The sequence below is a fragment of the Hippocampus bargibanti genome, linkage group LG09 (genome assembly GCF_051943395.1).
Source record: "Hippocampus bargibanti isolate YZ-2025 linkage group LG09, ASM5194339v1, whole genome shotgun sequence".
NCBI lineage: Eukaryota > Metazoa > Chordata > Actinopteri > Syngnathiformes > Syngnathidae > Hippocampus > Hippocampus bargibanti.
In genome coordinates this window covers 19,347,080-19,375,004 of record NC_142742.1, presented here as the reverse complement: position 1 = coordinate 19,375,004, position 27,925 = coordinate 19,347,080, and the positions used below count along the sequence as shown (strand labels likewise).

The 27,925-nt window shown below is 41.4% G+C and overlaps 1 protein-coding gene across 1 annotated transcript; it reads left to right on the top strand.

Annotated features, from left to right (window-relative positions):
* The first annotated feature begins 3,096 nt into the window (after positions 1-3,096).
* On the top strand, positions 3,097-21,780 carry nol10 (nucleolar protein 10). Its single transcript, XM_089004587.1, has 21 exons — positions 3,097-3,265; positions 3,475-3,520; positions 3,609-3,707; positions 4,488-4,565; positions 4,644-4,681; positions 5,459-5,595; positions 5,680-5,745; positions 5,852-5,912; positions 6,212-6,297; positions 6,412-6,490; positions 6,687-6,836; positions 6,972-7,038; positions 10,832-10,884; positions 11,916-12,042; positions 18,493-18,572; positions 19,229-19,327; positions 20,018-20,110; positions 20,185-20,355; positions 20,465-20,784; positions 20,938-21,040; positions 21,326-21,780. Exons 1-21 carry the CDS (start codon positions 3,200-3,202, stop codon positions 21,455-21,457), a joined length of 2,151 nt encoding a protein of 716 aa, XP_088860713.1. The 5' UTR covers positions 3,097-3,199; the 3' UTR covers positions 21,458-21,780.
* The last annotated feature ends 6,145 nt before the right edge of the window (positions 21,781-27,925 follow it).

Genomic DNA, 27,925 nt, shown 5'->3' with positions numbered 1-27,925 from the left:
TTGCAGCTCTCTCTCATCAACTTCCCTGTGAAAACCACAAAGGAAGCAGGTTGAGAAAGTGAACTAAGTGATACAGCACCTACACAGCACAATACATTTCACTGCCAGTATGGCTGTAAATATGGATTTTATCCCAGTAGATTTTATGATGATTATATTTGTTTATGCTCAGAATGACTCATTCAAGTCAGAAAAGTGAGCTTACCTATGTATGTTCATCAGTGTGAACTGTGAGTCTGCATGTGGCTGGTGAGAAGTTGAATATCAGGTTCAATTCAAGTTACAGCCAATCTCAAGCACTGATGCAAATGTTCATCTGTCAATCTTGATCTCATCAGAGATTTCAGCAGTTTCATATCTCACAGATATACGTGCTGCCAAAAACTGTGGACATTTTCATTGCGTGTTTTTTTATGTTTGGATATGTGTCGTTTGGGAGGGCGGCATAGAAGTCAATGAGACTGTTGGGCTTGAATGCGTCTTTCAGAACATCACAGTTCTGTAACTCAGGTCCAACTTCTTCATGGTTTGGTACACTTGGTCAAAAATATCCTCTCCCGTTGTAGTCCCTTTGAGACTTTGGAGGGCTGCCAGCTCCTCGCATATCTCAAAGTTTACGCTAACTCCACGAATAAAAATAAGCAGTTGCGCTGTGTCTTGCACATCCGTGCTCTCATCCAGTGCTAATGAAAAAAGTCAAATTCTTTCGTCTTCTGCTGCAGCTGGGCAAATACATTCATCCCGATTTCTTCACCGCGTCTGGTGATTGTACTCGCCGACAGACCTATGGCATTATATGCATCTTTCTTCTCGGGACACAACACCTCCGCGACAGCATCCATACATTTCTTAACAAACTCTCCGTCCGTGAAAGGCTTACCGCTGCTTGCTATCAGCTTAGCAACCCGAAAGCTGGCTCGAACGGATGCCTTCTTCAGCTGAGCTTGGCATACAAATGTATTCTGCAGAGATAGTAGTCCACTTTTCGCTTTGACAGTTTGTCTGCTCATATTTGGCCTTGTAGCTATCGTACTTGTCTTTTGTGACGGGATTCATAGTGTCGGCGAAGATTGTATTCTTTGAATAACGGCACCGCCTCTTGACAGATGAGACAAACAGCCTTGACTTTGCATTTAACCTAAAAATAATCGTTTTTCCACTGCAGGTTAAATACCCTGCATTCTGAATCACTTTTTCTCTTACCTAACCTTTTCGCCATTATTCCGTTCTCTCTTGGACAGGAAGGTGTACAAGAGAAAACGGGTCTGGAACCAAATAGAGCGCCAAACTGAGCGCACCTGAAATCAAGAGAGGTTTGATCAATAGGTTGAGAGTTCAGACAGTGGATAAGAATGAAATTGGATCAAATCATGAACCATTGATATTATGTAGAGGACAGGGTGCATTGATATTGTGTGTAGGGGTGCATTGGTATTGTCAGAATCAGAATCAGAATCAGAATCATCTTTATTGCCAAGTATGTAGAACACACAAGGAATTTGTTTCCGGTAGAACACGCTGCACTAGTATCGTTGTCAAAAAAACTGCTAAGTGGCACTATACAGTTCCATTTTGGCTACTGTTGAAAGAGTTCAAAGAGTTAATGGCTTGGGGGAAGAAGCTGTTTAAATGTCTGCTGGATTTGGTGCGCATGGATCGGTAGCGCCTGCCTGAGGGGAGTAGCTGGAAAAGGTGGTGGGCAGGGTGCGGAGGGTCCAGTAGGATTTTCCGCGCCCTAGTTTGGATTCTTGCAGTGTGCAAGTCCTCGAGAGTGGGTAGGGCGGTGCCAATGATTTTTTCCGCCGTCCTAACTGTCCGCTGAAGTCGGATTTTGTCCATTTTTGTGGCAGCCCCGAACCAAACGGTGATGGAAGAACACAGGATGGATTCGATGACAATGTGCAGTGGTGCATTGCACATGCATGTGTAACGGAGTTGTACACTTAGGTTATTAAATTATGAAGGAAGTGACGCAACGGCGCACAGTGTGGCACTATGTCCCGCCCATAGTTTCCAGAACAATCTCGAGGAGATTCAGGGTGAGTCGCAATTTTCTGTTGGTCTTGATTAACGCGCATTTTCATGACAATATCTTATTTTGTTTCCCCCTTTGTACTGTCTAGTGTTATCTAATTAGTTCCCTTATTCATTTCGAGTCCAGATTACTTTTTGTGTCATTATTTACTTCACGTTTTGTTGAGTGGAACTTTGAAGCACATGTGCTTCATAGTGCTTTTCTATTGCGCAGTTAATCACAAGACGAAACCCATGCGACTTCACCCATCCCTTCTGCCATACTGTGTTGCGGGTAATAATTGTTTCATTTCGTTTTTATTGAACAATATTTAGTTTCTTGTGTCGTGTTTCATTTGCCCGTGAGTGTCCGTGGCTGGTTGAACTGTGCGCCAGCCATTACAAGCGCACCGCGTGTTCTGCCGAGTCTCCGCCCATGATGCGTTCAGGGACATCTTGTAAATAACAGTGAACTTGTGTTGTATTCTCTTTTTCTGTAAATAACCACTATACGATCACACGTTGTTAATTCTGTTTTGTTATCTACAATGTTTTGCATTTGAGAACAATCTCGAGGAGATTCAGGTTAATCACAAGACGAAACCCATGCGACTTCACCCATCCCTTCTGCCATACTGTGTTGCAGAAATAAAAGAAATAAAAAGACACATCCACGCGTCTCGTCTTCATTAATACGGCAGCATCGTGGAGATGAAGACAGTCACTGTTGTGACACCCGTCACACATGTATTGCTGGCCTGTGAAGGCATTGCGGACTGTATTGTGATTACAGGATATAAACTTGACTGAAAAATTTCAGAGTTTCGGTCAAAATGCAACGACTTGTGACAATGATATGTAACGCTTACAGGAAAAACAAAAAGGACGGCGAATCAAAGCATTTGGGAGAAAAAAATCAAAATATTTGCATTTTTCACAGTTTTGGGTATTTATCTATCTATCGTGCACAACGATGATTGATTCTTCATTAAACTTCGACTTCGGGTTCACCTGGAATGCAAATCGCAGCGGACTACATCTCGGCTCTCCTCGTTTCATGACGGACACATTTGTCTGTTGTACGTTTACTTGCAGTTGGATACCGAGAAAACGTGGGCTTCGTCCAGCTCACCGGTGTTTTACTTATCATGTTTATATCCAACTGCAGCTTTGTTAAAGTTATAAAATGCAGGTATCAAATGTGAATGATGTTAAGATTTATAATTTAAGCTATGGAAAGTCTCTACCGGAGGTAAGAAGCACAAATTGAAACTTGTAGTTTTATGACAATTTATCAAAAACTATTGACTTTAGCTAGCTTAGCGGCGATCCATATAATTTGATTTAAAACAAATTATACCAGTCCCGATCATTTAAACAAATTCGAAATCAAACAATGACACGAGCAATTTAATGGTGTACCCCATTTAAAAGTTAAAAAAAAATGTTTTGAACATTCAGTGGCTATCAGACCGCAAGAAAAGGCAATTGCAGAAGAAAGATGTTGGTAAGTTGCAGTCATGCAATGTAAATATACGTTATGCCTATCCATAATGAACTATTGGAATGTCAATATTTATTTACTTAATTTTAAGACATCCAGCGTAGGATTGAGCTCATCCAGGACTTTCAGATGCCCACTGTGTGCACGTCCATAAAGGTATCCAGGGATGGGCAGTTCATCTTGGCTACAGGTAATCTGAATAATAAGAATATATTTAGTCAAGTGAAAAGAACTGAATTAAATTGTGATCTTTTTTTAAATGCACCATCCTTGAATCATATTGTACACTTCCAGGTTGAGTGAACGCTGGCGCATGTGGCTTCCGCTGCTCACCCGCAGAAAAAAATATGTAACTGCTTGAGAGTTTTGAAAGGCGCCTATAAATGAAATGTATTATTATTATGTCTCAAGCAATCTTTGATGATCAAAGCACACCTGGTATAGATCATTTTGATGTTGCAGATGATTTATTTGTTTGAATTTTTAATTACGTTTAATAACGACTACAAAAGCGTTTTACATTTTGTTACATCTTAATAAAGATGAGAAAATCCGAAACTGTACCATATTGAATCAAATGGTAATATTATGTTTTCTCTCAAAATTGTGATTACATTTCATTTACAAATGTTTTTTTCCAATGGCCTTTGCAAATGGATTTTTCAACATATAATCTTTATTACAACAAACAAGATCCGATCTATTATGCACTATACAATACTTTGATAAAGGTATATGAAGCTTTCGCTATTAAAATGAAAGACAGTTTGTCATCAATTTCACGTGGAACCTTTGTACTTGGCTGTTGACTTACTAAACTCCTAAAATTCAGTGACTTAAAATGTACTTAAATACACATTGTGTTGTTCGACACATTTATTGTATTCCTTTCATTCTCATATTTTTTCGGCGTTAGAAGCCATAATCAAAATCACAATTGAATTTCTCTTAATTTGCATGATCTTCATAGGAACGTACAAGCCAAGGATTCGGTGTTATGACACCTACCAGCTTTCGCTGAAGTTTGAACGCTGCTTGGATTCTGATGGTAAATGCAAGTAGACGTACCATACCCACATCTTGTGAGCAGCCACTATTTAATTTGTTTTCTCTTTCTCCTTCAAAGTTGTGGCCTTTGACATACTGTCTGATGACTACTCAAAGGTAATTTGGGAATGTTTAATTATTCTTGTCATTATTATTTGTGTAATTTTCATTCATAGATTTCCCAAGATAAGTCTGCTAGTTTACTGGACGTGCTCAAATAAATTTCGATTGATGGGCCAATGAGCATTATTGACTAATTTCCATAAAGAAGATATGTTTAAGACCTACAAGCGCCGGCGCGGACCTGCACTGTGTCTCACGGCCCTGAATGCCTGCAAACTGTTTCTTTGCTGCCTGGCCTATTTCCGTTTTTGTGCAACCTCTCTGATGACATATGCCATCTCTTGGCGGCAGCATGTGATGATCAGTAGCTCTCTGGTCAATGTCAGACTTGTGTGGCCACTCGCCTGCTCCAAGGAACTTCTGGCACAGTGTGCGGCAGGCAATCTGACGTATCAGCAGATTTGAAAGAAAACGCAAGTCAAGTAGTCTTTGAGTATTAGATATGTGTTTTCAGTCATTATCGCGTTAGAAAAATCATGAGTTGCATCTGATAGCAAGCTTTCTGACATGAGGCACCGTGTTTATCTTCAGGATGCCTGAGATTTCATTTTCTCGAGAAGGTTGTTGAGTCGCATTTGACAAAATGTTTACCCCCACCAATATTGTGGTCATTGAACATAAAAACAGAGGCATTATGTCCTATTTTTATTACGTTGATCAGTTTCATATTATTTTACGGTGAGATTTATTTTCTTTTTCTGTTTATTTCATTAACTAAAGTGCCACGAATGTTGTACTTTTTTTTGATTGATAGTCTCCTTTTGTCCTCAGCTTGTCTTTCTGCACACTGACCGTTTTGTGGAGTTTCATTCCCAGCACAGTCACTACTACAAAACACGAATTCCAAAGTTTGGTCGGGATTTTTCTTACCATTACCCGTCATGCGACCTGTATTTCGTGGGCTGTAGGTGAGAAAACATTTCTGATCTTTCACATTCTGAGACACTATTCATACCAACGTAATTGCATCCTGGTACATTTTTTTTGTCCAGTTCAGAAATCTATAGACTGAATCTTGAACAAGGTCGCTTCCTCAATTCACTTCAGACAGATGCAGTGTGAGTGTAAAAAAAGCATTTTCTAGTATAAATGATCATTAAATCTTTGCATGAAGTAAAAATGCTTCTTCTTTATGTTTTTGCCTATTTATGCCTCATACACCAGGGAGCACAACGCATGTGATATAAACCCAGTTCATCATTTGTTTGCTAGCGGAACCTCCGAGGTATGTGCCATTATCTGCACGTGCTGGTGTTTTGGATCTTAATCAAATACTATATCAAAGCAAAGTTCATTTTTTTTACCATTTACTGAACAAGTTCAAACAAACTAAATCACCAAATATGGCAAATCTGAAGGATTTCTTTACATGCTCAAAGGTGTCCTTTATATTACCCAGCACACGTGATGGAAATTAAAAACTACAACAATAACAAAAATGTAAAATAATGAGCAATGTTTATGAGTATTCTAACAAACAGTATCCCAGCAGAATCTCTGACCAATATCCTTTTTGGGTATTAGGGAAAGGTGGAATGCTGGGACCCTCGTGTCCGGAAACGAGTGGGTCTTTTGGACTGTGCGCTGAGCAGCCTGACAGAAGGAATGGAGTAAGTAGCTGTCTGTTGCTCAGATATACAGTTTTTAACTTACGGATAATATTTTGATGTTGATCTCATAAGAAGTTACCATTGTTCTTTTGTTCATTTTATTTTGTTTTGCAGAGTTCAGAGTTTGCCTTCAGTCAGTGCACTGAAATTTAACGGTTCACTCATCATGGGAGTAGGCACCAGCACTGGACAGGTATGCTACAACATCCCTGACTGGCTAATGTTATAGGCAAAGAAAAGTCCTGACGATGAATAGATAAATGCATTGATGAATGGATGGATAGATGGTAGAAAGAGCTGTATCCCTCCTGTGCACCCCACACACACCTCACACACAAGGATGTTTTGGTGGAGTCCAAGTTTTAATAATTGTCTCCTTCTTGCCAAAGGTGCTGCTGTATGATCTGCGCTCCAGCCAGCCGCTTATGGTGAAAGATCACTTCTACAGCCTGCCCATCAAGTCTCTCAACTTCCATGATCAGATGGACTTGGTTGTGTCAGCAGACTCTAAAATACTAAAAATCTGGAACAAAGACAGTGTAAGGCTAACACAAATGAGGAGAATTTACACTTAGAAGATGTTCATATTTGTCTGTAGGCTTGCTTGTCATAGGAGTGATCCTGCAACTGTATCCTGCATCGTGTCACTAATGTTTTTTTTTTACTCACCACAGGGCAAGGTGTTTTCATCCATCCAGCCTGAGAGCAACATTAATGATGTTTGCATGTACCCTCACTCAGGTGAGAATATTCCATGATAATGTTTAATTAATGACTGCAGGGAAAGGCAACCACCCTGCAACCCCCTCCATTACCAGCTGCATTAAGTTAAAAACAAAAAACAAATCTGTGGATAATATCAACTGAGGATGTTAAGTCCCCAGAAGAGGTAGGTGGGCAAGACCCGGCCTTATTTTAGGTCATTGCTGTATCCACCGCCCACCTGTGGCTGTTTTACAATTAGAAAGGAAAGGGATACATGTTTTACAGCTCAAGAATCAGTTGCAATTTCTGAACTTAATTTATTAATTTCGCTTCATGTGACACCTCTTCAATTTGCCACAAGTTTATTCCTTTTTCTGTCCTATCGCGTCAAATGAAAATGTAAAAAGTCTGATCCTCGAACCCCAAACTTGTATAACTTAATTAATTCAATGTACAAGTAATCCCTTGCTACTTCGCAGTTCGATTATCACTGCCCTTGATACATCGCAGATTTTTTCGAACCTAAAAATTGGCCACAGATGGCAGCGAAAGTCACGACAATACAATAGCGGGTCACAGAGAGCAGCATACAGCATTCATTAGATTTACTGTTGTTATTTTTTAATTTATTCATCCATTTTGAGGCATTACTGTGCTGTAAATGCACAAAACCGAGGTCAGTAACCAAACACATTGGTTTCATTTGGCCACACCTGACAATAAGTCGACGATGAATGTAAACACATTTTTCATCACTTTGCTTACTGTACATTAATCGTCTTATCTTTGTTGACATTCACGTGATCCTGCGCTATCAACTGTTTTCGTGCTGACTCGGGCCGAAGCTGATTGGCCGAGAGATGACAGTACTGGATAGCATTCAACCTACCTGAATGCTTATACTCCTCCTGTTCTCGCATCGTGTTTGTTCGGATTACAGACTGTACGTATTCTTATATTTTCATTCATACTTAATATGCCCCTCTGAATATGCTAAAGAGGATGAAGGGGGGAAAGGCACTCGGGCCTGATGATTTACCAATCGAGGTATGGAAGTGTCTTGGAGAGGTGGCGGTGGTGTTCCTGACTGGGTTATTCAACAAGATCTTAGATGGTGAACAGATGCCTGAAGAATGGAGACGGAGTGTACTCGTGCCCATTTTTAAGAACAAGGGAGATGAATAAAGTTGATGAGCCATACAATGAAACTATGGGAAAGAGTAGTTGAAGCTAGACTAAGAGCAGAAGTGAACATTTGTGAGCAGCAGTATGGCTGCATGCCAAAAAAGAGTACGGCAGATGCAGTGCAGAGAAGGTCAGAAGGAATTGCATTGTGTCTTTGTAGATCTGGAGAAAGCGTATGACAGGGTGCCCAGAGAAGAGCTGTGGTATTGCATGAGGAAGTCTGGAGTGACAGAAAAGTATGTCAGAGCGGTGCAAGACATGTATCATGACTGTAAGACAGTTGTGAGGTGTGCTGTCGGTGTGACGGAGGAATTCAAGGTGGAGGTGGGACTCCACCAGGGGTCAGCTCTGAGCCCCTTCCTGTTTGCTATGGAAAGCAGAGGCATGAAGATCAGTCGCAGCGAGACGGAATATATGTGTGTGAATGAGAGGGATCCAAGTGCAAGAGTGATGCTACAGGGAGAAGAGATAAAGAAGGTGGAGGATTTTAAGTACTTGGCGTCAACTGTCCAGAGAAATGGAGAGTGTGGAAAAGAGGTGAAGAAGCGTGTCCAGGCAGGCTGGTGCGGCTGGAGAAAAATGTCAGTTGTGATGTGTGATAGAATGGTTTCAGCTAGGATGAAAGGAAAAGTGTATAAAACAGTGGTGAGACTAGCCATGATGTTTGGACTGGAGACAGTGCCACTGAAGAAAAGACAGGAAGCAGAGCTGAAGATGTTGAGGTTTTCGTTGGGAGTGACCAGGTTGGATAGGATCAGGAATGAGTACATTAGAGGGACAACTCATATTAGAGGCTTTGGAGAGAAAGTCAGAGAGGCCAGATTGAGATGGTTTGGACATGTCCGGAGGAGAGAGAGTGACTATATCGGGAGAAGGATGCTGAGCCTTGAACTGTCTGGCAGGAGGCCGAGAGGAAGACTAAAGAGGAGGTTTATGTATGTTGTCAAAGAGGACATAAAGGTAGCTGGTGTGAAAGAAGAGGATGCACAAAACCGGGTTAGATGGAGGACATTGATTCGCTGTGGCGACCCCTGAAGGGAAAAGCCGAAAGGAAAAGAAGACTTAATAGCCCCCCCCCCCCAACCTCCCCCGACAAAGGCTTCTAAATGCCCGTGCCTTCAAAATAATCCAGCTAATCTAAAAAGAAGAGGAAAATGACAGTGAGTGAAAAAATAAAATTACTTGACAAACTGAGGGAAGGTGAAAGTTATGCTGCTGTTGCACGGCATTACAACGTCGATGAATTTACGGTGCATTACATCGAGAAAGACAAGTAGTGTACCTGTAAATTTTATCCTGTATGTTTATAGTGGACTGTTTACTTTATTGCGTTCAAGTTTTGTACTGTACTACAAACATTTATTGTGCTTCCTTTTGCATGTCCTGTACTGTGTTCCACTAAATGTGTCCTTATAAATCTATTTTTGTAATCATACATATGAAAGACGCTTATAAATTAAATGTATTAATATTATTATAATAAATTTACCAATACATGTAGGGTTCGCTACGTCGCGGTATTTCGTCTACTGCAGGTGGTCCGGGTCCGCATTAACAGCGATAATCGAGGGCTGACTGTATTTCGCCACACAATGCATTCTGGGATTGAGTGGCTTTACTGTCATGATCAGCGAACCATTAAATCCGATCCATTAAATACAGTTGATATGATGCTGGTCCTGAGAAAAATTAGTTCTGACTGAATTTCAAGGCACATGCTTTGCGTTTGAGGATGCATTAACTGCTAGCAATGCTGCTGGGCTGCTTCTGCACATCATATAACAAGTTGAAGTATGTTGTTCTAATGTAGCAACGTAAAAGGTTCCCAATCATTGACATAATCGTGGCTCTCTTTAGCACAAAATGTGGTGTTCAAGCGGCAAACTATTTTTTGGGGGCTGTCTGGGCCTGTATCAGATATGTTTTGGCAGGGTTGAAGTTTTCAACAATCACCCACGTTTTGTGTGTTTGTGTGTGTGTGTGTAAAAAGTTATGTGCAGCCCTAGGTGAGTGCACTGATGCAAACTCAGTGTTCTGACTGAGATACTACAAGTTTAATTAAACAGTGAGAAACTTATGTTTCCAAATCTGTGGTTAAATGGTAGGAGTTATTCCTAAAAGTTCATTGAGGCGCTGTTGTGTTCAATTAAATTATTAGCAATTCACTGTACTCCTTGAAACAACCACATATTTGCATTGGGACTTTTTCTCATTCACCTTATTTTTTATGTAACTATTGTGTGTGCGTACTCCACATAATATATATTTACTTAAAAAATGAAAGGGGGAATCATTAAAAAAACAATGCCATCGAGCATCTCAAATGTACTGTATGTGTGCAATCTATGCTCATTTACCCATAGGTGGTGCCATCTACTCTTGCAGTTTCAAGCATATGTATAACTTTAATATTTGCTAAGGTGACAAACATCCATTGTAGACTTTTCCAAATGCGTCTGTCACTTGTGATTTTGAAAACATTCCCCAAAATAATTTCATACACTGTCCTCGCGCAGAATATTTGTTGTGTCATACCTTCTGCACACACACTCCAATCTTCAAACCGACAACTACATGGGTACATTGCTTACGCTGCGTTGCCGTTTCTCTTATCATCCTCACTTTGTGTGTGTGTGATTTATAGGTATGCTGTTCACTGGGAATGAGGATCCAAAGATGAACACATTTTACATTCCTGTGAGTACTTTTTTACAGAACCCCACTGGCAGCAAACACGTATCCACAAACAGACTGATATGAACAGTTACCTTGACATCAAATCTCACAACTGAACAGATACCCTTCCATGTATTATTGATGCAATAACTGGTGTTACCTGGCTTGCTTAGTGCCATGCACAAACTTGTTTAAAGTCTATGACTCAAGTGGGTGTAAACATGAGTGCCTGTGAAAGAGGCAGATTTTTGTGGGCTTTGTTTCTCGTTTATATGATGCACATCGGTCCATTCCAATCCAGTGAAATGCCATGACTCATTATGCATTTGTTTAATTTTCTAGCCAAATATTGAGCAGGAGTTAAGATGGTGAAGCAATTAAAGCCAACATAATGTTTCACACCAGTTTAAGATATTGAATTTAGATAGAGTGAATTCATATTAGACAGCAAATAAAACAAGATGGAGAGAAAAAAAAACCTTCCATCATGTAAGACTGACACCAACATTGACCTTCATATCACATCTCTTAATTTAACTGAATGGATACCCTCTCTTGCATTATTAATGCAAAAAAGAATGTTAACTAACTTGCTTACTGCTATGTACAAACTTGCTCAACGTCTGTGACTCGAGTAATTGTAACGTGAGGGAATATTCCTAAAAATGAACAGGAAATTGGAAGGGGTGGATTTTTGTGGACTTTGTGCTTTGGGGTTACATGACACACATCTGTCCATTCCAACTCAGGAAAGTGTCATGACCCGTGGTCCATTTGTTTGGTTTTGAAGCCCAATATTGACCAAGGGTTAATAAGATGAAGCGATCAAATCCAACATGATGTCTCACATTGGTTTGAGATATTGAATTTAGATTGTGCCTAGTTGTGAACACTACTTACACATTCAGAAACTTTGCATATGACATGATTATAGTTGTGGCAGTAGTGATACATCTTGCCTAATTTATTTTTATTGATAGGGACTTCATTGTGTAATTTATATTGTTATATCAATTCTTTATTTGACCCGGTCTGTATTTGTATGAGTTCAGGCTCTGGGTCCAGCACCTCGTTGGTGCTCCTTCCTTGACAACCTGACAGAAGAGCTGGAAGAGAGCCCAGAGAGCACTGTGTATGACGACTACAAGTTTGTCACCCGAAAGGACCTGGATAATTTGGGTGAGAGCTTCTGGCAGTCACTTTTAGTCATTATCCTGCGGGAGAAATATGTATGTGACACGTGTTTATTACACATTATCATGCAGCGTTAAAACATTTCCCAGGTCTATGACATTATGTCACAATACACACAATACAAAGAATTACTGTCCATTTAATATCGATGAGAAGGTTTCTTCAGCCGTCATCTGTACAAATTTGAAGGTTTCGGACGTTTCGCCTCCTATCCAAGAGGCTTCGTCAGCGAACTAAAGTCTGACTGGTTGTATCGGCCCTATTTATATATCCCTAATGTCCAGACATGGCGGCGCCGGACACATCTATGATAGGTCCCTACTCTCAGGTTGGGGGGAGCAGAGGACCACTCCCTGTGGCCCCACTGATTGTTCCTACATTCCTGACTAACGACTGGCCTATTTGCCCCACTCCCACCTCCCATCGTCAAATGAGTGGTTGCTAGCTTTTAGGTGCAAATGTACTGCCGATTGAGGCCCACTTGTATTATCCCCGCGATGTTGATAAAGTCTTTTTTTTGAGAATTTGTTGAGTCTCCCCAATGTACTGCTCTTTACAATTTTCATTCTTACAATGTATTGAATAAACTACATTACTTTGTTTTTCATTTGGTAGCCTATCTTTTGGATGCACTAATTTTTGCCTTAACGTGTTTATCGGTTTGAAATAAGTAGAAATTTTGTGTTGCCAAAGGACTCTGTAATTTTTCAGAAACTCCTGCAATGTAAGGTACTGCTACTCCTCTCCTTTTTGTATCTTGAGAATGTTTGGTTTCATTCCCTATTCTTTCTTTCTGACATTTGTTGAATGACCACTGAGGGTACCCACAGTTAGTGAGTGCTCTCCTGATATGTTTTGACTCCTTTTCTCTACCTTCAATGCTAGTTCAAATTCTTCAATGCTAGGATCAAAGACCTCATATTGGAACCGGAGGAAACTTTGGCATCATACGATGTGACTTCTCTCTTTACATCTGTCCCAACCCCAGCAGCAGTCTCAGTGGTGAGGACGAGACTGCTGGCGGACGTTTCTCTGCATGAAAGAACCAAACTTAAAGCGGATCACATCTGCCAATTATTGGAAATCTGCCTTAATACTACATATTTTCAATTTCGGGAGAAATTTTATAAACAAATTCATGATTGTGCTATGGGCTCACCAGTTTCACCCTTAGTGGCTAATCTGTACATGGAAGAAATGGAGAAACAGACCCTCAAATCCTTCCCGGGGACAAAACCTAGACACTGGTTTAGATATGTGGACGATACTTTTGTCATAATTAAAAAACAAGAAATTCAATCCTTCACAGATCACCTCAACTCTGTAAACATCAACATTAAATTTACTCGTGAGGACATTAAAGAGAACCAACTAGCCTTCTTGGATTGTAAAGTAATTATAAAAGAGGACAGAGCGCTAAAAACAGAAGTCTTTAGGAAGGCTACGCACACTGACCAATACTTACTTTTTGACTAACCACCCGTTACAACACAAACTAGGAGTTATCAGAACCCTCCAGTACAGGGCTAAACTAATACCAACTAGCATTGAAGGTAGAGAAAAGGAGTCAAAACATATCAGGCGAGCACTCACTAACTGTGGGTACCCTCAGTGGTCATTCAACAAATGTCAGAAAGAAAGAATAGGGAATGAAACCAATAATTATCAAGATACAAAAAGGAGAGGAGTAGCAGTACCTTACATTGCAGGAGTTTCTGAAAAATTACAAAGAGTCCTTTGGCAACACAAAATTCCTACTTATTTCAAACCGATAAAACACGTTAAGGCAAAAATTAGTGCATCCAAAAGATAGGCTACCAAATGAAAAACAAAGTAATGTAGTTTATTCCATACATTGTAAGAATGAAAATTGTAAAGAGCAGTACATTGGGGAGACTCAACAAATTCTCAAAAAAAGACTTTATCAACATCGCGGGGATAATACAAGTGGGCCTCAATCGGCAGTACATTTGCACCTAAAAGCTAGCAACCACTCATTTGACGACAATGAGGTTAAAATCTTAGCGAAAGAACATAGATGGTTTGAAAGGGGGGTAAAAGAAGCAATTCTTATAAAACAACAAAATCCTTCATTAAACCGGTCTGGTGGGGTGAGGTTCAATTTGGATCGTTCATACAACAGCCTGCTTAAGCAAAACAGGTTAGGCAACATTCGTAATGCTGATGAGGTGATACCGGTGGGAGTGGGGCAAATAGGCCAGTCATTAGTCAGGAATGTAGGAACAATCAGTGGGGCCACAGGGAGTGGTCCTCTGCTCCCCCCAACCTGAGAGTAGGGACCTATCATAGCTGTGTCCGGCGCCGCCATGTCTGGACATTAGGGATATATAAATAGGGTCGATACGACCAGTCAGACTTTAGTTCGCTGACGAAGCCTCTTGGATAGGAGGCGAAACGTCCGAAACCTTCAAATTTGTACAGATGACGGCTGAAGAAACCTTCTCATCGATGGACCACTCCTGTACGACTGAGAACTTACACAGATGTCCATTTAATAGCCACTTGCCACATTTTGGATCGAATCACTCACTTTTCAGCGACTGGATTGAATACAAATGCTGAGTGCCACTTCCGACGATGATGACAACGCGAGGGCTGTTACAACTTTTTTTAAGCCCACGAGTAAAAACTCCAGTGCCTATTTGTGGTATTATTGCAGACACTGAAACTACCTCCAGAGCAGGAGGTGTTCACCCATCTCCATTCTGACTGCAAATGGATGCCACTTGGTCGACGTCACAACCATTTCATTTCACTATGAACTATAGTGAAATGAAGCAATTCTATTTTATGAAACAACCGTCGGAAAAGATTCAATTGTATTTTTCCCCACTAACAGAAATACTGCATTGTACTGTATCTTGAACCCCAAATGTTAATAGCACTGATACCATTAATCTGTGCCAATATTACAGCTCTGTTTGTCTTTGGACATTGATTTAAAAATGCTTCTGCATAGTCTGTCAGCAAGATGGCCAGGCCAGTGTTCCTCAAGTTTTGGTTGGAGTTCCATTCATGGAACATGAGTCAAAACCTCCATACAGTTCAGTAATTAACTTTTTAGCCCAGTAATTTTGCATTTATTCCATTTTTGGTGTTTTATATAGATCCAGTAAAGCCTGAAATAATAATAATACATTTTATTTCTAAGCGCCTTTCAAAACTCTGATTAATACCGTACCCCAGGGGGTCTGAATTAGGATGAACGTATGCAGTGCTGAGATTTGGTATAGCAGTGTTCGTTGGTAACCAAACCCGCTCGCTGCGCATCTTTAAACATTCATTTCGTATTCTTTGGCTTTCGACTCAACATGACTCAGACTTAGTTTTACTGTCTTTGTTATTAATTAGTTTTTTGTTGTATGTACAATATGATATTTGCTCCATATACAGTACTTTGTATACAACAGTGGTTCTTTTAAAATGCTCTGTAAATACTGTGCAGTTGAGTTGAGACTGGTGAGTTATGTCATTCTCATTTAGGTGTCTCTAAGTGCATCCATACAAACGGGAATAATCTGTTCCACCAAAATGTTGTGTTCCAGTGTTTTGTGCAATGTTTTCCATGTTACCGCATAGTGATCATTAAATTGTCACAAAGCCATTTCCCGACAGCGGCACCACTGCAGTGTCAGCACAAAATGGAAGTGTTGCTTAAATGTCATGATCTTAACTACACTTTGTTTAATATGGCTTGATAAGTTAACGTATCTTGACCAATGTTGTTTCCACATTTATAGGCCTAGTTTATGTCTTTCTTTAGGAAAGCAACATAACAGATCCATCACCAAAAATTCACAGTCTACAATAATGTAAAACTGCTGTGTGAAAATAGAAGTGAAATGAATGAGCGAAAACTGGACAAGAGTAAGGAAAGACAAACACGTCTTGTCTGTGTAAGCTCTCAGTCGTACAGGAGTGGTCCGTCGATGAGAAGGAATCATAGTTATGATATTTAGGTTGAAAAATGTCGTTTGTTGATGTGTTTTTTGATAACAATTGTGTTTTGATTGGTTCATGGGAATCTTAATACGCAACAGGCTGTCACGCTGCAAAGTAGGCTCGAAGCCTGTGCTGGACGTGTGTTTGCACTGTAGCATTTGAGCAACACATGCATGCAGTTGTTTGCGTAATCGTATTTGGGCCCCTACGAAGACTGTGGTATGGTGACATGCCTGGCGGCACCTGTACTACCAGGGTTTTTTGGGAGGGGGTGCTACAAAGGTTTGAGAAACACTGGCCGAAGCAATAGCTGTTTTGCTGCCCTATTGTGTTGTGAGTGTGATGTCATTGCAATGTCATAATCTGGTGAATTTGCGAACACGTTTCTAAATACAGTATACATTTTCAGAATTGGACACATGACTAAACATGTGCTTGGTAGTTAGATTCCACATTCAGTGGCTGGACAGGCACTCCAAGGACTCCAAGAAAAATAAGTAAATTTTCTACAATACTGTGATACCTCAGCTTATGAACTTAATTGGTTCACAAAAAGTGTTTGTAAGGCAAAATTTCCCATAGGAAACCATTAAAAATGAGAATAATCCCTTTACAGGTTCCCATAATACATACTTTTCTACTAAATACGCCTTAAAACTACACAAAATATACCTTATTTTATATATAATAAATGTGCTATTGTATTGTAATTAAAGAAATAAACCGTACTGTATAATTAAGTCGTTTTATTTACCTTTGTGATGGTCGTTGATGTAGTTGCCTCTTGATGATATCCGAGTGAAGTTGCCGTGCTTTCTTGGCGATAATACCCTCACACACTGCCCCCTGCTAGCTTCTTTTCGTTAATCCAAATCAACAACCTCTTTTCAACCTCTTTCTATTGCCTGAGGCCGTTGCTGAGACAACACAGAAACACCCTTAGCCACACGTAGCAATGGTCGACTTAGCATACTGTGACTGGGACGCTAAGTCACAAACGCACACCTCGTTCGTGTTTCTCAATTATCTCCTTCTGCTCGACCGTAATTTTGTTTTGCGTTCTCTTCGGCTGAACACTAGCCTGTGGTGGGGTCTTTTTCGGTCCCATAATAGCAAATGTATAACCACGTATGCCATGTATGCACTCAGAGAAGGGTGTGTGGAAAAATAGTCCAGCAGCCACAACGGCGCTGTTCGGCCGTGTGGTTTGGTCTTCTTCTGCCGAAAACTAGTCCGCTAGCCATTGTGGCGCTCCGTGTGTTTCCCGAACACTAGTTTGTATGCCAAGATGATATTCTCACGAAAACTTTGTGAGCTAAAGCGTTTGTAAGCCGAGGTATCACTGTACTGGGTGCACTTTGTCATGCATGGCTGGCTTTGGTAGACGCTTACTGAAAAAGTGTTGAGGTTGACAATGCTTATGGAACAGGGGAGAACTTCCCTATTTAACTTTAGCCTAACGTTGGATAAATCACAGGTGGATGAGCAAAGCTTTTGAGGCATTCTCGTGGGGGAGGACGTCAGGAGGGGTGGGGCTGTGCCCCTTGTAGAAAGGTTGAATGAACATTGGAATGCAGGCTCAGCAGCCAAGAGATCAAATGACGTGAAGCAAAGAAGTGGTTGGCTGCTGTCGAATAACGGTTAGGAGCTGGGTTGTTGATTTACAGAAGCTGTGTAATATGGCCCGTTACGTAACCTAAAGTAAAGAGCGTTGATGTGCTATGAGGCAAGAAATGTATGCTGTTCTGTCAGATTGAGTCATTTTGGGATGGGAAGATCCATTTTATTCAAAGGTTGAAAAGTGCTACCTTCGTGCGTAATGTCCCTTGTAGTTAGCTGAGTGTAAATGGCTGGACGGAGCTGGGTCAGCAGAATAACTGCCTCTGGTATTCATTTCAAAGCGCCTCAAGCTAATTTGACGATACATGCATTTGTCATTTGGATTAAATTTCGGGATCCTAGCAGAATTCCAAGAGCATTGATTACACTGAGGTATAGGCATTTGGTTGAACGATTAAACAACTTCCTGACAACTCATATTCCACGGGGTCATATTCCATCCATCCATCTTTCAGACCGCTTTATCCGCATTAGGCTCACGATGGTTCTGGAGCCTATCCCAGCCATCTTCGGGCACTAGCGGGGGCCCTGGATTGGTGGCTAGCCAATTGGAGGGCACACAGAGACAAACAACCATGCACTCTCACACCTAGGAAATATTTTGGAGTGTTCAATCAGCCTGCCATGCATGCTTTTGGAATGTGGGAGGAAACCGGAGGACCCTTAGAAAACCCACATGGGGCCAGGGAGAACATGCAGACTCCACACCGGGAAGCCAGAGCAGGACTTGAACTCGCGACCTCAGCACTGTGAAGCCAACGTGCTAACCATTCGACTACCAGGCCGAACTATTTCGAATTGTGCCATAAATATCTCTCACACTAAATGAATGTGTTTTTTTTTTTTTTGTAGGTTTGTCTCATCTTGTGGGATCATCCCTCCTGAGGGCGTACATGCATGGCTATTTCATGGACATCAGGCTGTATCATAAGGTATGTTTTTGATGCGCTACAAGTGGACTATATCCTTCACAGCCTTTGTTGATTCCGGGTGAACATGAAAGAAAATCTTTTCCTTTCGGCTTTGCCCTTCAAGATTCGCCACAACGAATCTGTGTCCTCCATCTTCAGACATTAAAGAAAATAGCTGTAAATTTTTGAATGCATTTTTTCATTATAAATGCAAGTAAGCTTTTACAGATTTTTTTTCCTTTCCAGATTCAGAATCGGCCCTACTTTTTTTTCACTTACACATCACATTTCCGTAGTAATAGATTAACTAGAAAAAAGATGCAAGGTAGCTTAATATTTTGTTATACTTATGAAGTAGGGGTTCAGTTCAGCAACGGACATATTTTAAATTTTGACATCATAGCTATTGTTTGCAATGCCTGTTAAATCCATATTGGACAATATGTCAAACTAAAAAAGAAAAACATCTAAATATCTCAAAAATCTGAGATGCTTGGTACTTTTGAAATCAGCACCAAAAAGGCCTTTAGGCCTTTAATTCCAATTTGCTGTTGACCGTTATGACGGAATTGCCATAATTGCAACCCATGAAAGTGATCATTTTGATAATTAATATAATTTTAATTCAAAATATGTTGCATACAAATGTGGATTTTTTTTTAAATATATATTCTCAGGTCAAAAGCATGGCAAATCCTTTTGCATACGAGGAGTATCGCAAGGATAAGATCCGGCAAAAGATTGCAGAGACAAGGACCCAGAGAGTGCAGGTTAAGGTGAGAAATTCCGACACCATGACAAAATTCTTCCAGTTTGCGTTTACCGCAGTAGCACATTGTTAAGAAAAGCGTGTCACATTTCTGTGTGAAGAAACAAACTTTCACATCTTAAAGAAAATGAACTAAAAGAGGACTATGTTATTTAATCACCACACTTCAAAACTGCAATTCTGTATTTGATTCCTTAAATTTTAGCACACTTACCAAACAAAAGGCTTTGAAAATTTCTCTATGCAAAACATGAAAAGACGCACCCCCCAATCAATTTGGAACCTATTCAATTTATATTTTGACAGGTATAAAATCAAATTGACAGTGAGCTCTGCCTTGTGTAGCTTGTTTGGTTTAGGAAGTTGATATTTCCCGGTCATCTTAAAGAAAAAGAAAACAATGTCGGCTTCAAAAAACTACTCTGACACTCTGATGAAGGCGGAAGTACACACCGAAACATGTCAGGTAATTAAACAACCTATAACGGCACTGTCTGCAATTAAAGAATCCATTAGAAATAAAATTTCATAAAAACTACTTTGAAACTACTCAATGCACTAAAGCACCAATAACGGTTTAATTGGAGCAAACTGTCAGGCACCACAGAACCGCAATCAAACTGATTTTGTCACAAGCAAGCTGTGCACTGTCACAATAATTAGCAATTTGTGGTGTTTCTCTTTGTGCCTGAATTAGACATTGCCGAAAGTCAACAAGGAGCTGGCTCTGAAGCTGATGGAGGAGGGTGATGATGAAGTGGAACTAACTTCCAGGAAAAAGAAGGGCAAGGTTGGCACACTTGAATAACAACTTTTCCCAGTGTTGCCAAATTTGTCATTCTTAATTTGCTGTTGAAATTGCAGGCCCTACCCACCGTTTTAGGCGATAGCCGTTTCAAAGTAATGTTTGAAAACCCAGACTATCAAGTGGATGAGCAGAGTGAGGAGTTCCGCTTGCTCAATCCCATCGTCTCCAAAGTCAGCCAAAAGAGGAAGAAGAAGCTTCGGCTACTAGCTCAGGATGCCACCTTGCAGGTTAATGCTACACGACATGAAAACTTTACAAATGAACACCACAGCATAAACCACAATTAACGTTCACTCTCAAGAAAATAAGCAACAGTGATTCTGCCACCTTCTATAGGATTCCCAGGGAAATGATGAAGAGGAGGAGGAGGAGGGTCGCGCAAGCTCTGAGGAGGAAAGCTCAGATGATGACAAGAGCTGGGTGGAGGAAGTGAGAGAGCAGCGGAGATTGCTCAGGGAGGAGGAACGAGATCGCCGCCGCAAGCAAAGAAAGGACGCCGACCGTAACACGGTCCTGCTGGAGAACAAAAGCGGCGAAGGACAGAAAAACTCAATCACTGATGAGAAAAGGACGAACCAGCCTCAGTTCTATCAGATTAAAAGTGGGGAGGAGTTCCGTGGTTTTAATGATGTCTCCCGCAAGCAGAAACTTCAGAAGTAGGTCCTACGCCTAAAAGGGTTCAAGTAATAATTGTAGAGATTTCATCAAAAATGAAATAGGTCGAACACGGACTGACTGTGCACTATTTGAGCAGTCTGATCAGTGAAAAATGTTGTTGATGTTTTTTTGCTTGCTCATGTGTGCCTCAGGGCTTCCCTGGAGGAACGACTAAAGTTCGAGCAGCACTCTGGAACCAGCAACATGGCTGACGCCACAGTGGGAAGCAAGCAGCTTACTTTTACACTGAAAAAGGTAGTCCACTGATGTTTTCCTCGACCCCATCAAATTCTAGAAATCACTTTTCAATGGCATGCCTTGATGGTGAGGAATTTAAATATTACATGGTGAGATATTTTTAAATCGACAACATCCTCGGCTGGCTAAGGAAAAGGCCAAAGAGCCTGACACAGAAGCCTGTCTGCCCCAAACTCTACACCAATCTTTGTGTACTTCTGAATTAAAAAAAAACAGCAAAAAAGAATGCAACAGAGATTGAATAATAAGATTGTGTGTGTGTGTGTTTTGTGTGTGTGTCAGTCTAACCAACAACAGAAACAGCAGCTGGCGGAACAGGACCACCATGCGGAGAGGAAGAAGCTGAGGCGCTCGGCCGAACACCTGAGTAGTGCCCGTGGCAGAGGCTGGGGCAGAGGAAGAGGGCGACTCTGAGGCACAAATACCCATCTGCAACTGCCTCAAGTCAAAGTTGCAATTGGACAGATGTCCGAAATAATTGAACGTTTTTCGTTGTTGTTTTTTTTGTTTTTTTTTTAACTGGCCAGGGGTAAAACTACAACCAGACGAGTAACTGCCCCCCATTGTCATTTTTATTTTAGTGATTATATTGTTTCTTTCTTTCATGGAAGACATTATTGGGTGGTATTTGCTAAAGAAAAACTTTCTGGTTTAAAAAAAAGTCATCATGAGAAAATATTGTATTTTATTTTCACTGCCAAAACTAATTGCACGCTCTAAAAACAACCCAAACAATATTCTTGCCTCTTCTCCCTTTGTCAACTTGGTACTCTTTGTAGCAGCTACGTACCTACTGTACTTGCGTCAGCCATGAAAGAATGTGGGGTTTTTTTCCCTGCTACCCGCCTGCCAACAACAGCAATTCTTGGAAATGGGAATGCTTGTGTTTCCGCCTCCCTTCCTGTCCCCAATGGGATGGATGGCGTGAACCTCCTGCTCAAACATGAGTGAACTTATTCGTGCCATCTTCGGCATTGTGCTTTAAAGAAACTAGCGGTACACTTTCACTCACGCGCCATATCAGTATGAATCAGAATCAGAATCATCTTTATTGCCAAGTATGTAGAACACGCTGCACTAGTATCGTCGTCAAAAAAAACTGCTAAGTGGCACTATACAGTTCCATTTTGGCTACTGTTGAAAGAGTTCAAAGAGTTCAGAGTTAATGGCTTGGGGGAAGAAGCTGTTTAAATGTCTGCTGGATTTGGTGCGCATGGATCGGTAGCGCCTGCCTGAGGGGAGTAGCTGGAAAAGGTGGTGGGCAGGGTGCGGAGGGTCCAGTAGGATTTTCCGCGCCCTAGTTTGGATTCTTGCAGTGTGCAAGTCCTCGAGAGTGGGTAGGGCGGTGCCAATGATTTTTTCCGCCGTCCTAACTGTCCGTTGAAGTCGGATTTTGTCCATTTTTGTGGCGGCCCCGAACCAAATACAATATTATGCACATTTAGTCTAAAAGAACCAGATTCAATATAAAGTTCTGCAGAGTTTAACAATGCACAAGAAGTGAAAACTGGTTTCACCCACTTAATGGTTCTCATCAAGAAAAAATATTTGGCCATTTGTCTCATTTTCCATTTGCAATGCTTCACCATGACAACAGACATTTTGCATGTCGTGCAAATACCAGAATAGATGAGGTTTCTACTTAGATGTGGAAGTGCGGTTTGATACATTCAACCATGTTATCAAAGTAGCCAGGTGGAAACAATGCTCTGTGCAATGACGGAATTGTCCGATTCCATATATCTCAAACTTAATCGAACCGAGGCACCTGTTTTATACCTGCATGATATACAGTAAAGTCTCGTTATATCGATATCGGATATATCGATAGTCCCGGTTATATCGATACTATTTCTATGCACGCACGGAGAAAATTACATGCAAACAGGGTCGGATATATCGATAGTCCCGGTTATATCGATATTTTTTCGGACTCCCTTGAATATCGATATAACGAGACTTTACTGTACTTGGTCTCGAATTGGATCTGTTTAAAAATCAAATGCAAGCAACAACATCCCCCTCCCCCCCAAAAAATGAACTGCAATGTGTCCCACCGTATTGAGTATCAACCCTATTAAAGGAAATGTAATGATATAAGACCAGATCCATTGGGTCAAGGCTACACAGTTTATTCCACACATGTTAGAATCTGCTAAACTACTCGACTGTACTTCATAGTGATTGAAATATTAACAATTTTGCATTTCAATGTGGCCCGAATACGCCCTCATAATTTTGGCCACTTTTTTTTCTTTGCCTGAGCTAGGCGTCAAAATTCTCATGTACTGCATTCCAAATAATGAAAAGGTGAGGTGTCTGAAGCAGACATGGCAATTATTATTGGATTGGATTGGATTGGATTGGATTTGCCTTTATTAGTCTCACAGTGGAGAAATTTACATTTCACAGCAGCAAAGTGATGAAAGGAATGAAAGTTATTAATTATTAGCTTAAAAAACACATCCAAAGCTGTTGTCAACTACGGCAGATTTGATTCCTTCCTGAAATAGCAGAACGAATCTTGTGATATGACAAATTATGCACATGTGAATTGACATGAAGGGTAACTGAGGAGTCAAATTCCTCCGCAGGTCATCATTGGAACTATCTGCGGGTGAAATGTATTCCCCATGTCTACTATTGAGCATCTGCGGTTTTCAGCGAAGGGTTTAGTTTGTGCATCAATCTCTTATGTTCTTTAAAGGAGGAAAAAGTGTGTCACGTCCACTCGAGGCGTAGTGGCAGAGTCGAGAGATGACGGAAGTAGGTAGGGGTTGGTGAAGATGTGCTGACGTCGAGTGTTTGCTGATCTCTCAAACCGTGTCCCGCAAAAGGCACAATAAATGGCCTGTAAAAATGTGATCACTTTTTTTCCTCAATGCATTAACAAGCAAAAAAATTCACAGGAACTCACCTTTGAAAGGAAAGGAATGATGGATGAGTCTACATGACTTTTATTCGACAGTGAGCTGATTAAAAATGGCCCCAAAAAGTATAAATGTATCACCACCAGGCATCTGTGGACGTTTTGATACAATTTTCTGACAGTATTATTCCACCCAACCATTATTCAACAACCAACACAAAACTCTCATATCTGTATCCACAGCTTGTAGCCTCAGAATTCAATAATTTTCCCCCCAAATGAAGTGTTATTTGATTTGTACAAAGAAAACACTATCAATGCGATCAATCAATACAAACTTGAATACCTGCCCACAGACACATTGCTTCTCTGTGTTCAGCACATCCACATAATTTTAAAGCCTGTTTAAGTTATCAGTGTGTCAACATTTCGCTTAAGGATCTGCATGCACATTAAGCATTTCAATCAACATGATAATCAAATGAATGAAAAACGCCTGTAGCATCTGCTAATTTGGGTCCAGCGCCAGACAGACAAGTGATTACCAGTGCAGCCCTGTAATGGAAGTCTGGGCCAATCAACCACTTCAGGACTTCCAGGTCAAGACGTATTTGGGTTTACCTGCTTAACACCTGTGATTTTTAATCTCTCACGATTCGAACCATTTAAACGGATTAATGAACAACTAACATTAGACTTTGCTGGCAGCAGCTCTTTGGAACATAATAATGTGACTAAAAGGCCATTTGAGGAGGTATCGTGTTCGGTCCCTTTCAAAAGCATGGGAACAGCTGTTGTTGTTATATGCTAAAGACATTTTGCTTTCAGGTTATCAGATAAATATCAGATAAAAGTTAAGAAATCCATCTTACGTTTTATGTTATTTACATAAAAAAAACAAGATTACGAGCTGTAATCTTTGCATGCTTCAACTGCATTTTTCTGTACATTGGTCCGTCTTGGATGTGGCTTGTTCATTTAGGCCTCAAAGCAGCCAATAGGTCTTTCTTCTTTTCCTTTCGGTTTTTCCCTTCAAGGGGTCACCACAGTGAATCTGTGTCCTCCATCTTCAGAGGTTTGATCCACATGTTTGGATGTGGGAGTTCCTGGGAGTGCACATATCCGAAGACCTGTCCTGGAGCCACAACACGGCATCTATGGCCAAGAGATCCCACCAGCGCCTGTACTTCCTCCGCAAGCTCAAAAGAGTTGGAGCCCCGACCCCCATCACGACCTCCTTCTACCGCGGTACCATCGAGAGCATCCTGACCAGCTGTATCACCGTGTGGTACGGCGCCTGCACCGTGTCCTGCCGTAAGACTCTGCAGCGCATCGTGAGGACAGCTGAGAAGATCATCGGTGTCTCTCTCCCCCCCCTTCAGGACATCTACAACACCCGCCTCACCCGCAGAGCCATCCGGATCGCTGGCGATCCCACCCACCCCTCCCACAGCCTCTTCAGCCTGCTGCCATCGGGTCGGAGACTGCGGAGTCTCCGAGCCAAGACCAGCAGGCTCAAGGACAGTTTCTGCCACCAGGCAGTCCGGAGACTCAACTCCCTCCCAGCCCTGCCCAGCCTGCCCCTTCCCACTGCCACACTCAGCGAACTCTGAGTACACGCTACATGCTGTACGATCATCCTGAACTCTATTTTTTGTTATTTCTCATTAGACAAGACCTCACTTCAACCCTTTCTAGTTGTTTGTTTTTGCAATTACGACATTACGTCACTTTATGTACGTCACTTCCTCACTTTACATATGTCACTACCTCACTTTACATACGTCACTACCTCACTTTCCATACGACACTACCTCACTTTACATACAGAAATTACATGTATTGTCTGTTGTCAATTGTATGTCTTTTTTAGCCACCTTATAAGTGCCTTGCATGTCTTGCACGCTGGGTCCGAGAGGACATTAATTTCATCTGTGCTGTATGTCATGCATATTAGCATATTTGACAATAAAGCTGACTTTGACTTTGACTTTGACTTTGGATTGGCCAAGCTTCTACGTCGGATGCACTTCCTGACACAACACTCTGTATTTATCCGGGCTTGGGACCGGCACAATAAGACTTATGTCCCTTTGTGGCTACAGAACAAGCAACTCGCTCAGTAAAAGGCTCCCAAACACAAAAGCACTAAGTAAATAAATAAACTTGAACCCAAGCCGGTCTCATAAATTGTGTTTCTCCCAAATGAGAGCGCTCGAGAATCAATATACCCCAGGGGAGAACCCGCTGTGTCTGTCTCAGAGCAAGGAGGCATGGTTGGTGTGCACTGTCGAAATAAACAAACCAGGAAAGAAGAGTTAGCCTCCATTGTTGGGAGCTAAGATTTTAACCTCAAAGGTGACTGGAAGATAAGGCATCATTGAAGTTCTGGTTGTGATGCAATGTAGGGAAAGAGATGAACATTTCACGTAAGATCAGAGCATTGTCATCAAATGGTGAGTATAGTTTGGTTTTTTGAATGTTGCTGTGCCGATGACCATTTTGTGTTTGGAAGCCTCTTACTGAGCATCTTCAACTTTATTAAATTAATAGAGTTGCTTGTTCTGTAGCCACAAGGGGACATAATCCAGCGTATTCTTGTGCCGATCCCAAGCCCGGATAAATACAGAGGGTTGTGTCAGGAAGGGCATCCAATGTAAAAGCTTGCCCAAAACAATCATGCGAATCAAACCTCTGAAGATGGAGAACACCGATTCGCTGTGGCGACCCCTTGAAGGGAAAAGCCGAAAGGAAAAGAAGAAGAAACGACCATATCTCCGCCCTCTGCCCTACAGATCCACGTACTGGACGTGAGACGGCTCTTCAAGCAGCAGACGATCAAGAAAGCTGCGGGACCTGACAGACTGTCCCCCTCCTTACCTTACGAACTTTTCGATTTACGAACGTCAAATTTATGAAAATTGAACCTTGGAATACGCACTACTTTTCGCGATACACACCCACCACGGCTGGCGGAGTGATCTTCGGCAGAAGCACACGACCGAACAGCGCTCCAGCCGGCGCACCTTTCCACACCCCCTCTCTCTGAATTCACACGTCGATCGCCTCCGATGAGCTTTTTGCAGATAATTTTACTACTGTATTAGGAAATTAATGCAAGATGTTCCCCTAATAATCACCGTCGAGGAGAAGGAGATCATTGAGAAACACGAACGAGGTTTGCGTTTGTGGCGTCACATGTGCACACCGCGGCTGATGCTTTCACGTGACTAATGTCACCGAAATTGTCACGTGCGAGTTGACAGCGGGGGTGGGGCCGCCGCTCGCGACCTCCGTCAGCCGAAGAAGACACTTCAATTTCATTTCATTTCAATGAGTCACTGTCACATCACCAGTGACATAATTACGACGCCTCACGCCTCGCTGTGTCTTGTGCTGGCAGGTCCAAGAGTTTGCTTTTCCCGAAGTGATTGTTAGCCGCAATCGCGTAAGTTTGGTGCTTTCCGGGATCGCGAATGTGCTGAATAGATCGCCCCGCCCGCCTTCTTTTGTCGCGTTTTATTCCACGTCTGTGGAATTATCGGAGTCGCGCCTTTTGTTATAATAAAATCTCTGCCAGCACCGATGGGACTCGAAGTGGATGCAGATGATATCGAGGAGCTTGTTACTGACGATAATGAGGTCCTCAACACAGAGGATTTGATTTGCCTTCAAGGGGACAAGCAGAAGCAGGCCATTCAGGAGTTGATCTGCAGGCTTTTATTGAACAGTTCCATCCAGAAAAGGCTATGAGAATCATTAACATGATGAATGATAATGTGATGCCTCAGTTTCGTAAGATCTTACAAGTCAGAAAGCAACAGGTGTCAATTAAGAGCCATCAACGACCATCACAAATGTAAATAAAGTGAATTTATTATACAGTGCAGTGTATTTCTTTCATTACAATACAATAGTACATTTATTATACATAGGATAAGGTAGGTTGTGTGTAGTTTTAAGGCTTATTTAGTTGAAAATTATATTTTATGGAGACCTGGGAACGGATTATT

What these genes read in the sequence shown, in the direction of transcription:
- nol10 (XM_089004587.1), top strand. Translation starts at nt 3,200, where the DNA reads ATGCAGGTATCAAATGTGAATGATGTTAAGATTTATAATTTAAGCTAT. An exon ending in TCACTTCAGACAGATGCAGT is followed by an intron (nt 5,746 to 5,851) that starts GTGAGTGTAAAA and finishes CTCATACACCAG; the next exon opens with GGAGCACAACGCATGTGATA. An exon ending in AAAGGACCTGGATAATTTGG is followed by an intron (nt 12,043 to 18,492) that starts GTGAGAGCTTCT and finishes TTTTTTTTGTAG; the next exon opens with GTTTGTCTCATCTTGTGGGA.